Source organism: Rhipicephalus sanguineus, chromosome 7, assembly GCF_013339695.2.
Source record: "Rhipicephalus sanguineus isolate Rsan-2018 chromosome 7, BIME_Rsan_1.4, whole genome shotgun sequence".
NCBI lineage: Eukaryota > Metazoa > Arthropoda > Arachnida > Ixodida > Ixodidae > Rhipicephalus > Rhipicephalus sanguineus.
Window position 1 is genome coordinate 11,575,462 of NC_051182.1, and position 12,392 is coordinate 11,587,853.

Here is a 12,392-nt window from a genome sequence, read left to right on the forward strand (position 1 = left end):
AGGTTTTGTTGGACGGCAGTCACGCTATGGAAGCATCATCGTCATAGTTTCTATTCTGTTAGAAGTTGCATTCACAAAGTCGACAACTGCTATCAGTTAGGCAAAGCAGAAAGTTGAGCTAGTGGGCACTCATTCATTCTTGTATACGAGAAGCGCAAAGAGGACAAGGACACTTGTGTGTTGTGCGCTTTCTTGTCCTACTCCTTTTTGCACTTCTGTTATACAAGAATGGTATCAATTCCTGAAATGTCTCACGCTTAATTATAGTATTGCCACTCTTTGTTCATAGAAAGAAAAGAAAGTAATCCCTGATTGTTTTCGGATAAATGTGTGTGCTTAACAACGGCCATCAGCAGGGAAAAAGCAACAGATATGAGAGGAATGCCAGCATGTCGCCGTCGTTTCTCATTCAACGTCACTCTTCGCACGAATTTCATGGTGGTCCCAGCCTGAAGTACGTCCTATGAAAGCATCTTTGGAATTTGTCACCATTGGAGGCTGTTTTTGACATTCTTAATCTTTCTTATGTGGGCGCTGTCTCATAAGCTTGTGAAATGACTTATGGCTTCCGAAACCGTCTCTGTATATAGATGCCTCGCTCATTTACGGCCGCCACCGTGGCGGTACAAATTTTCTGCACCTGGCGCATTCTAGCTGTGCCTTTACCAACGCCTGATCTAGTTACAGCATTATTATGTGATGTGACACGAGACATGGATGTCAGGCTCTTCTGTCTGTGATGCCAGTCCATACGCGACAGTATTGCGTGCTTTTCTCGACTTCGTATCGGAGAGCTCATCCACACGGCTTCCAACTCTACGCATGTTGAAGGTATCTTGATGTCCGAAAATGCTTTGCCACCTTTCAGGAAATCAAGCAGCTCGAAATGCTTGGAACACAGTCGAAGCCCATGCAGCTACCGTGCGAAGCGTGCGCGGACGGCTGCATCGAGCGCATCACGCGTGCGTCCTTATCCGAGGCCGGTGATGACGCTGTCTATCCAATCGCGGTACTGAGCCAGGTTCACGTAGACCCCCGGCACGCCAGCCTGTCCGCATCCAATGCCCCAAGAGACGAGTCCGACGGCCTTCCACAGACCGTTGTACTCGCACACCAGTGGACTGCCTCCGTCGCCCTGCGAGTCAAGAAGATGTCGGAGGATTGTTATTACGTGCATTGTTTTTGTGTGTGTTTCAAAGTACTCTAGCAGCTGCCTAATATGGAATAGACCGTGAAATTTTTCTGAAAATGACAGACGCTCAAAAACGTCGAAAGTCTTAAGCGCCCAGTTCACAACTGTCTCACTGGATAGCACTAAGCAGAATATATATTAACGGCTAAAGAGCTCGTTTCGCAGAGATGCCGGCGTCGGTGTCGGCGTCGTTGGTTGTGAGCGAAAAATCATCATTTTGTCCGTGACCGAAAAATCGAGAAAGATGCAAACAAAACAAATAATAAAAATCTTGGGTTTGAGAGATAATCGAGCCCAGGCAGACTGCGTGGCAAGCAGGTGTTCTACCACAGAGCCTGCTATTGCTTGAAACTGGTTCGAAAAAAAAAAAGAATACCGTTCAATGAATGTCATTCAACGGAAGAAGCCTCCTCAACGCATGTAATACTGCGTGGCAGAAACATAGAATCGCACCAGGCGTCAAGACATGTGAATGGCGCAACGAGTGGGTGTTTTAAAGGCCCACCCATTACAAAGCGCTCAGGTATATTTAATCATCATCATATGCAGAAGCATCAACAAAGTGAGCAGCTGCGTAAGTTCGCATGTTGCCTTACGGACGCGTAGTGGGACCCCTCGCTGATTCGCAAAAGGAAGAATGATATCGTAGTGGGCACTACGCAACTGTACTTGCAGTAGGTATTCTAGGATAGTTTGAAACGGCCAATGTTACGCGCACAGACGTTCCTTCCCTTGAGAGAGACATAACTTTATTTTTGTCCTTGAGGCACGGTTGAGGCATGCACGGAGAACCGCTAATAATAATAATAATAATAATATAATAATAATAATAATAATAATAATAATAATAATAATAATAATAATAATAATATAATAATGTGGGTTTTAACGTCCCAAAACCACGATATGATTATGAGGGACGCCGTAGTGGAGGGCTCCGGAAATTGCCACCACATGGGGCTCTTTAACGTGCACCTAAATCTAAGCACACGGGCCTCAACACCGAGAACGGAAGCCCGGCTCGCAGTGGAGAAGGCGATGCGCACTGGAGCCCGATTACGCTATTGTGTTCTATTCTTGAAGGCGACGCTCAAGCGTTTGTGCGGGCTAATGCCTAAAGGCTCCAGTAGTCTACCCAAATGCGGGTCATCGCGGTGCAAACAACACATCGTTCCCGAAAGAAGCGGACGGCACGCAACAGAGAAAGTCGTGGATTGGAAACTTGCGCCTCGGAAAAAAGAGGGGGACTGACATTATACCGGTTTGATGAATACGCTGAAGTCGAGAAGACAACTTTTTCTCCTGCAAGTAATTCGCGTGTTTGTTTTATTATCATGTGGGCTTGTGGAAGAGCGGAGTGTTTCAGGCAAGCCCTTAAATGATTCAGGGACGTTGGCTATGTTTGTTTTCTGCACCGCCCTTAGCGTTACTGATCCTTAATTTAAGCAGCAGGAATATTCTCGGTGATGCACTTTCATCCGCATGCATTTTAGCAATGAAGCCTTTAGTACGCTCGTGACGGACGCTTATGCGCTCTGCCTGTATTATCCACGGTGTATGCACATATTTCTTTAAACGCGGCGCATTTATTAGCGAACTGTAGCCTCTATGAGCGTATCTATCTATCTTTAAGGCTATCCGCCTACGACTTCGTGCTCTCGCGGTGGTCTGAAAAAGTTGGTACATACCAAAATTGCTATGACATGACATTGATTGTATGAGGACATTAGATGACAAGTCGTAACATGACAGTCATGACGCGCATGTCTAATACAAATCGTACATAACAAATAGTATGGCATGATGTGTACGAAAAACATAAATGACACGTCCTAAATAAAATTATGACATACATGTCATGTACGTCATTTTCATGATGTAGCCTTGGTGCTTTCGCGACTTTCTGATTAGCTTGGTTTCAAAATAATTGGTATGACATGGCATGAGTCTATGGTAGCATAGATGGCAGGTCGTAACACGACAATCATGACATGCATGTCTAAACGTCATGATTTACGTGACACGGTCTTGGTGCTTTTGTGGCCCTTTCGTTAACATGGTATACGCCAAAATTGGTATAACATGACATGAGTACATGACGAGCATAAAGGACAGGTTGTAATAGGAAAGTCATGATATGCATGTCATGTATTTCGTGATTTGTATAAATGTAAGCTTGGTATATGCAGAATATACATGCGTACATGCATGAGAAATATACGATCCTGAACGACATGTCATGACATGGATGACTTGATTTGTTTCAAAGCGAAACAATGCGGTGTAAGCAGCACCTCTCTGACAGCTTCGCATTACATTGATTCCCACAGTATGTGGGTTCTTCCGGATTTTATTATTCAGCATGGCTCGTCGGCGCTTAAGAGACTTAGGAGCAACAGCAAGTAGCGCTTTTCCTGCTTTTGGAGTATCCTACTTACGACCCGCGCCAGTTTGCTTTCTGACACCGTGAACGTAAGTGAATTCTGTTGCAATAGATTCGTTTCCAAGTGATGCACATCGAAATGAAACGTGACAAATGCTAAATGACATTTTGTAACTACTCTTGTGTGCCAGAATAATGCCATTCTCCGTCCTAACGCGTTGCTGTTGTTTCATGAATGGGGCAGGTAAGGAATGCGATAGGACGCGCCATTTTTTACATTCGTGTGAACTAAATAACCATTAGCGGTGCTACCGCTGCATCCTTTGTCATCTTTCCGTGCCCGAGCGGGTAAATAGCTGTGCTTCGGTTTAATTTGACAGAAGTCGTGAAGCTCCCATGTAAAACAGCCTATTTATTTTCTGGAGTGAGAGTGCGAATGATCCAGGACAGCCTGCCCCCCAAAATAAACGTCAGCTAGCAATGCTATACTTGGAAGCGTTAAGTAAAGTGTCATTTCAACGAGAAAAAATTACTTTGTCCATGCAATAACACCCTCATAATGTCGAGCTGAGCCGTAGATTCTGTATTTTCAAACCGGGCCGGGTGTGCTTGTTTTCTGGCGTCGGGCGAAGGCTTGGAAATGGGCGTGTTGCGCAGCTCTACCAACGGGATGACCAGACCGTTGTTTTGAACTTTCAGAATAACTTCCCAAATTGCTCCATACGTTGGACATGAAAATCCAGTGTCTACAGCTACAATATCCCAGCAAATGGTGGGTATATGCTGACAATTTCCGCTCTTACGACGCACTGGTCGCAGACAACATCGGCATGCTGGCTGGCGCTTTGCGTCGCATAACTTACGGGAAATCGCACTCGTGCAGAGACCGCATTCAGCCGTACCGTGCAAGCGTCCTTCCCGGGCTCCCCACCGGCGCAGACGAAGCCCGGGTGCAGCTGGTAGTAGGGCCCGAGGCGCGTCCTGCGTAGTCGCTGCTGGCACTCATCGTGGCTCACTACGGGCACGTCGACCTTCTTCAGTATGTGTTGGTACTCGCCTTGTTGGCCTGTAACCAATGAGCGTCATGTCACTGACCGCTCAATATACGGACAAAAAGTGCACTTGTTCGCGTATGTGGCGCCTCACAAAAATTGCCCCAAACTTGAAAAAAATGTTCAAGCGCCACGTGGTTGGATAGTAGCGAGGTAATATTATTCGCCACAATTTGGAGAAATACTTGGTTTCATCTCTCGGAACCACATAATTATTTACTATAGATTAGACAACTTTCCCAATATGATAATGGGAGCAGAAGCCACAGAGAACATCATAGGTCATTTTGAGAACGTGCGATACGGCAGCAGGGCACTGCACTTGGCTCGCTAGTGCATAACAAAGTGGAACAAGCAACTCAACAGAGGAATGTCTTCGCCAGTATTTAATACGTCACGTGGCTCGTTCCACTCCCGATTCTGTTTTCCATTGCTCTGTACGTGCTGCGTAGAAGGTTCTCCTGAAATCACAGTATACGAAAGAATGTTCCGCGTGATGAACGAAGCAGATGGTCGAGCGGCACTTCTACTGCGACAGTATGTAGCTAGTTGCACGAAATTGGGTTTGCCTTACGTCAGTTCGTCACATTGCTTTGACGACAATTCCGTCTTTTTAGACACAAACAACTTAGCGCAACTTGCACTAAGTCGCGCACATAGGCGTATCTACCGGGGGGGGGGGGGGGGGGAAGGGGGGCGCTAGCCATCCCACTGAGAAATGTTGGGGGGGCGGTGCCCCCTCCACTTTAGACAGTGATTATTGTCGGCTACGGACTGAGAAACTAACAAGTCAGGCAATGTTTTACTTGAACGCAGCAATAACATAATCTTGTTATAAAATTTGTCCTACGATTCTTCTGTGACGACTGTCCTCCGTGTATCATGACCAAGCACTGTAGGCTACCTGCGGTGCGGGCTGCCTATTCCACGCTTGTGCGTCTTGCGCTCGAGAATCCAGAGTAGGCTATCGCTCAACAGGGGCTCTATAACATTAGAGCTATCTGTCTTGATTTTATTTTGTTCTGCCTGGCCTGAAATTTAAGTAATCCGCGACGCAAATATGGGCGGGAACCAGTATACGTCTTATAGTCCGATCAAACGCTCTCCTTTTTGAGGAAATTCAGTTTCCTTCTTTGAAAACGAATAGCATCGCCACTGCTCGATATTCAAGCTGCTGTGAGTTGATGAGTGTGCAGAAGTGTCCAGTATTTTAGTTGTGCCTAGCCAGGACAGCTAAAATAGATTCCCACTTTAGCCTCCGATTAGCCTGCTTCACTTGGCTTATCATACGGTAGCCTGCAGCGATCGTGGCGGCTTGTAACAAGGCAGTGGACTCGAGCACATTGAGAAGCCCAGCTTTCAAGTTTGCCCTGTTACTTGATCTACCTCACCAGGGAGATGATCAGCGTCCACGGTTTTCTGGACTAAGAAGGCTGCCTACCAGCAAAGGATTGCGTCGGTTCTTAATAATGTTGATTTCTCTAACTCTTTGTCAGCAACAATGAGTTCACAGAGAGTTGTATAACAGCTCAACATCGTTATACTACGTCTGAAAGTATCTATCATGCGCATATGAATTCATGTCGCCCGCTGTTATAAGCAGCCGCTGCCAATGTGATTGGCAGGCAGCCTTCTTTAATTACGTTCAGAAAGAGACACTCTCTGGCTATTCCGAAAAAAATGAGTTATTGTTCAGCATAATAATGTGCTGCTTACTGTGCACACTTCATTTTAACGCGGCGAGTTTTCGCAGACTTGTGACGTCGCGTAGCAAGGAGGTCATTTTATGGCACATTGAAGATTTTTGACGAATAGCGAAGAACCAATGACAAACAATACGCCGTATAGAAAATAGTTCATTATTATTATTATTATTTTTACGCAGTCATGCGTATGTCGTAATTACGCGGTGGATCACTTACGCGTCATTTGTTGCGTCGTTTTACGAGCAGGTGCCGTGAGCATGACCCAGAAAATTTCGACCAGTCATTAACAGCTAACGACCTATAAGGAAGGAAACAGTGCGGGGTAGTTTAACGTTATAATTGCCCACATTTTTTAACTAGAAAAATTGAGCTTACACAGTTAACGTAGGCTATTTACTTGGAAGGCACCAGAGGGGAGGAGTACAGGGCCACTTCACCGCTTTTTCGCCCACCCCCCCCCAAAGCTGGTAAAAGTAGGAGGGCAAGGAACGACACCTAGTATATAAATTCGTAGTCATTTATATCTCACAACTATACATAACCAGCTCAATGTGGTTGCCTTAAGTAATAATTGACTGAACTTGGTCTTCTTCTTAAGAAAGACTTTAAATTAGACGGCTCTAACAGTAAAGAAATTGGCACTCGGCTTATCCAGAAGACTTCTGCGAAGTACCTTGCTTTGTCAGTCACATGTTTTGTTTAATGAGTGAGAATTTAAGGTACTAGAATCATAGCAGGTTCTTCATACTCACCGTATCTACAACGCCAATGCTCAGATGATCAGATTACATTCGGGTGTACTTTTTAAACTACACGGTAATATTTCCAAAATGTTATTAAACACTGCAGTGTTGTCGCAGTACAGGGCGGCCCAGCCTGCACAATCTGTTTGTGCAGTCTTCCTTTATTTAAAACAAACAGTTCTGAAAAGCAAGTCATCTGATCAGCTCTATGAATCTAAAAAATCAAATGAAATAAAATTATATATATATATATATATATATATATGTATATATATATATATATATATATATATATCAACGGCGGAAAGAGTGAGCGACACCAGCCCCCCCACTCGCGAACGCGTTGGTACGCCACTGGTCGTGCAAGACTGGGTCACGGCAGGGCTGGTGGTCACCTAGCTGGCCCTGCCTTGGCTAGGCTTTTAACCTCTCACCTCTCTCTTTCCCACCCCTTGCTATACTATACTCTACATTACTGTGCTTGCTCTCCTTTTATCTTATTTTTTTGTAGTATGTGTCTTTCTATCCCTTTCGCTCTGTGTCTGTTTGTTTCTTTGTCTTTCTATCTTTTTCCGTCTTTCTTCCCCTTCTCTCTCTCTGTAGTCGTTCTCTCTCCTCTGATACTTTTCACGCCTCGACCTTAGCAGCTCTGCTGTAAAACTCCTATGGTGAGTATGTGCCGCAGAGATTGGGCAATTCCTAGCACTCACCACACTGATCCACTGAAAATTAACGAGGAATTACAAGGGCGACAAACAGCGATTAGGGGCCGCAAGTTTCAGCTTCTCTTGTTAGCCATCTGTACAGAGTGCTTGGGCGGTGACTGAGCGCGTCCCAGTTCATGATGATGATCATTTTCCATCTACGAATGCGGCAGAAAAACGGCACACGACGCGAATGCGCTCATTCGGGCCGCCGACGGCTAGCCTTCGTCACTGCACCTTTCTTGATTCCGTTTCGTCGTGTAATGCAAATCATGTCGGCTTTCTTAACAGCAATCTTTTTCGTTTATGCACTGTCGTTAATCGCGCGAGCATGCCTCTTAAAACTTAACTCGAGTTCAACGTCGTATGAGATTCGCTGCACTTGCGAGTTGCAGCGCGCCGAAATGGTTCCTTCAATCTCCTGCACGTCGTAAACGTACTTGACGTGACGAGCTTCTTGCGTTTACGCAGATGCTTGGCCTGAAGAACTCAGCCACGCCAGAAATTGGCCGGGATCCAAAGCGCAGCACAAACCGACAGCGGCGGCTCCATTGCGCATCTGAGCTTAGTGCTGCATGCGGCCGCCTGTCTGACTACACGAAACCAAAGAACTTGTCGTAGGGGGCGCTTTTTAGCACCGTTTTCGCAGCGCCGCCTGGGCAGCCAGTCAGGCCTATAGCCGTGTCAGCTTTCCGCAGGTTGTGTTTTTTTAACAAGACCAAGGCGTGCTTCATGACCCCTTTAATTCTCACAGGGAGAGCTGACAGCGCGGTCGAAAGGCGCGCCAGAGGGGGGCAGCGTAGGAGAGGAGAGAGAGGGAGAGGGGACGCACATGCGTTGGCGTCATCGCGGCGTTGCGCAGGAGAGAATTTCGGCGTGTCGAGACCGCATTTCAGAGGAGGAGTGGAGAGGAAGAGGGGAAGTGAAGAGGATGAGTGGAGAGGGGAAGAGGAAAGGGAGAGGCGGTGAGTGGGGAGGGGGAGTAGAGAGGGCTTGCACATGCGCAGTAAGGGTGGTCACGCCGCACACCACCACCGCCACCGGTTTGAACTCCGCCATAAGGTGTTTCGCATCTAAACCGCATCTTCCCGAAGGGAACCCTGAGGTGATGCGAAGCATTGGGGGGGGGGGGGGTTCCGTTGCTTTTAATTGCGTAGATGAAGGTGAAACGGTTAACGAAGGTCTTTATTGAACAACGTCTAGTACTTGAGGTGATGAAGCTCAGGGTCCGCAGCTCGCTTCAAGCGTTTGCGCTCAGCGTCGTGAGCCCTTCGCTGCGCAGCTTTGTCTTCAGTGGACGTAGCGTTGGTGTTAGTTTGTGGGCTGATGCTGATGCTTGCTTGCGCCAACCCACTAACTGACGGGACTGTTGCTTCCATCACACTTCATCGGAAGCATAAACGGAGTCAAGCGGAGTGAACCGAAGCAAGCGCCGAGCTGAACGCGCGCAACGCTCTACCCGCTTTATATTCACACATGAAGGAGAGGAGGCTAGAGGAGGAGAGTAGCGCATGCACCGCGAGAGCAGAAGCGAAAACGCAGGAGAAGCGCAAGCAGGTGGTAGGAGAGCGCTCGTGTGTGTCAAGCCTCTTCTCTGTCTTCGTCTTTTGCGCTTTCAACCCGTATCGTGTAGGAGAGAAGTGGAGAGAGTAACGCGCAGCTGTTGGAGAGAGGGAAGGAGGAGAGTTGTGCATGCGCAGTGTGAGTGCGGACGCCGATGACGCCGCGGGACATGCCGCCGCTATAAGATGCTTCGCATCTAAAGCGTGCCGGCAACGCCCTCTCCTGCGAATGCATCGAAATTGTGCGCCATACGTTTGGCCCTAGGCAGAGTATCGCTGAAGCTAAAGACTACTAATTCAACGTGACATTGAAAAACTTTCTTCACACGGCTCCGGCAAAATGTGTCTCCGGCAGAGACACTTCGTATACGGGGTGGCCAGTTTTTCTAACATAATCTCTCCACCGACTTTCAACAGGTCTGATGTTATCTCAGCCAGCGGATTTGCCTCTTTGCATTCTCTTTAGGGCTTTCTTTACTTATCCTGTCAATACTGCTGGGATGTCAGATTCCTCTGGGCTATTAATGCTTCTTACGTTATCATCCTGACTGTCTCGGCTGCTGTACAGATCTCTGTAGAACTCTTCCGCTACCTCAACTATTCTATCCATATTGGTTGTAACCTTGCTTTCCTTGACCCTTAATGCATACATCTGATTTTTGCCTATGCACAGAATGGAAGTACAGTAAAATTATTCCGATACCTCAAGGTGGCGACTCGCTCCAAGCAGCTTGTTATAGGCCAATCTCCCTACTCTGCTCTCGTTCAAAGATACTGGAACAATAATTTTCACGCATATATCGTCATTTTCTTGAAAAGAACAACCTAATTCATAATGGGCAACATGGTTTTCGCAAAGGCAAATCAACAGTGACGGCACTACTTGAAACCGTCCATGATTTTGCTGCTGCTATTGATGCTCACTCTCAAATAGACGTGATTTTCTTGGACTTCCAAAAAGCGTTTTACTGTGTTTCGTATTCAAAACTGTTATTAAAGCTTAGGACAATACTAAGGAATACTGCATTAGTGTCATGGACAGAGGCCTACTTGCGCCACAGACAGCAATGCGTATCAATTGAAAACGTTTGCTCAACTCCGGCAGCTGTCAGGTCGGGCGTTCCACAAGGGTCGGTGTTGGGGCCGTTATTTTTCCTAATATTTTTAAATGATATAGTTAATGCAGTGTCTGTCAAAATTAAGCTATTCGCAAATGACTGCGTAATTTATCACCGAATTGACAACCTTCACGACCACGTCCAACTCAAAGAACCTCTTCGACACGTTGACAAATGGTGCGAAACCTGTCAGATGAAAATTAACCTCCAAAAGACAGTTCTCATGAGGATAACTAGAAAACATTCACCACTACAACTTAGCTACTGCTTAAATGAAAACGTCTTGTCAGAAGCAAAATCTTTCAAATATCTAAGTATCATACTCTCATCCGATCTTCGGTGGAATGAGCACTTGTCTTACATAAAGAAAAAAGCAATAAGTAAACTAGGATACTTAAGACAAACTTTGCGCCAAGCTCCGCAAGATATTAAGCTATTAGCTTATAAAACGTTTATCCGACCAATCATCGAATACGCATGCGTAGTATGGGACCCGCATACGAAATAAAAACATTGCCCCATTGGAAAGCATAAATCGGTACGCTTTATTTTAATATGTACAGCTGGCGCACATGAGCAAGTATGCTAGTTGTAAGGGCTGAACTGGAACCCCTGGAAATCCGGCGTCAAACAGAAGGACTCGTGTACCTATACAAGATTTCTCACAATAAAATAGGAATAGAAAAGGACCATTTCATTCACCCTGTAAATAAGCGAATCACACGCTCTGATAATTTAAAAAACTACGGGACTGTAACTGCCGAACAAAGGAATTTCAGAAAATATTTTTCCCACGAGCGGTAAGGGAATGGAATGAGCTCCCAGCCGTTGTCGTGGAACGCACGACCACAGCAGATTTCACTCTGACACTTAAGGCTCATTTAACGACTGTTTAAATATTTGAATCTACTGATTCTTTTTGTCAAAGTCCATTTGTATATTTCTATCTGTATGTTTTTTTAGGTTTTTTCTTTCGACGATACATAAATTCAGTATCGGTCACCTTACATGTGACAAAATGCACATATTGTTTCATGCCATGTGCACTATGCATTAGAAATACTTCGAATATAACAGTTACAGTGCAGTTACGCAGTATCGTGATTATCGATTTAAGTGTTAATATTATTGCTGCAAAGAGTACTCAGTGTGTAGCATGCCGCTATTTTTTTTTCTTTTCTTTGCGTAGTATGCATGTATTCCTTCATCTTTGTATCCCCACTCCTGCTTACAGCCTTCTTAGGCTAGCAGTGCTTTACAAATAAATAAATAAGAAAAGAGGACTAACGGTTGCTTCTGTAAGGACTAACGGTCACTCCTGTGAGGACTAGCAGTTGATTTTCAGAAATGGTCCCTGAAGGAGCAAATGTTACTCCTGTAAGGACTAACGGTTGCTCCTGTAAGGACTAATAGTTGATTTTGGGAAGTGGTTCCTCAAGGAGCAAGTTAATCCTGTAAGGACTAACGGTTGCTCCTGTACGGACTAATAGTTGATTTTGGGAAATGGTTCCTGAAGGAGCAAGTGTGCCCTGTAAGGACTAATGGTTGACCCCGAAATGATCCTTGGGAGAATAAATGTTACTCCCTCAGGATTAACCGTTGATCCTGAGGAATCATATCTCGGATAGCGAATGTTACTCCTTCGAGGTTAACTGTTGATCCACGTGAAAGTTCTCAAATACCATTAATCTGCTAATAATTCGCCTGTGGATGATCTGGCCATCCTCACAAGACTGTCATGCTAGCTCAGGTCAGCTGTGCTGTGCTCAGCACTGCATGTATGAATTTTTGTAGGAACAAGAAATGAGGCTTCAATTCAAGGCTGGAAACATTTCCCAAAACTGCCTGCGCCATGCGCACAAATGGTGTTGGCCGTAGGCCACTGTCTACCTTGATAAGGCGTCACAGCTGATCAAAAGACCAGCGAGCCTT

General features: G+C 45.8%; 1 protein-coding gene across 1 annotated transcript in view; it reads right to left on the reverse strand.

Moving 5' to 3' along the window:
* Positions 1 to 920: 920 nt before the first annotated feature.
* LOC119400581 (phenoloxidase-activating factor 2-like) overlaps positions 921 to 12,392 on the reverse strand; it is a 15,604-nt gene continuing 4,132 nt past the window's right edge. The window contains exons 2-3 of the mRNA XM_049417725.1: positions 4,478 to 4,641; positions 921 to 1,135 (exon numbers count right to left, since the gene is read on the reverse strand). Of these exons, the coding sequence (XP_049273682.1) occupies positions 971 to 1,135; positions 4,478 to 4,641 (329 nt within the window). The 3' untranslated portion in view covers positions 921 to 970. The remainder of the gene's footprint in view (positions 1,136 to 4,477; positions 4,642 to 12,392) is intronic.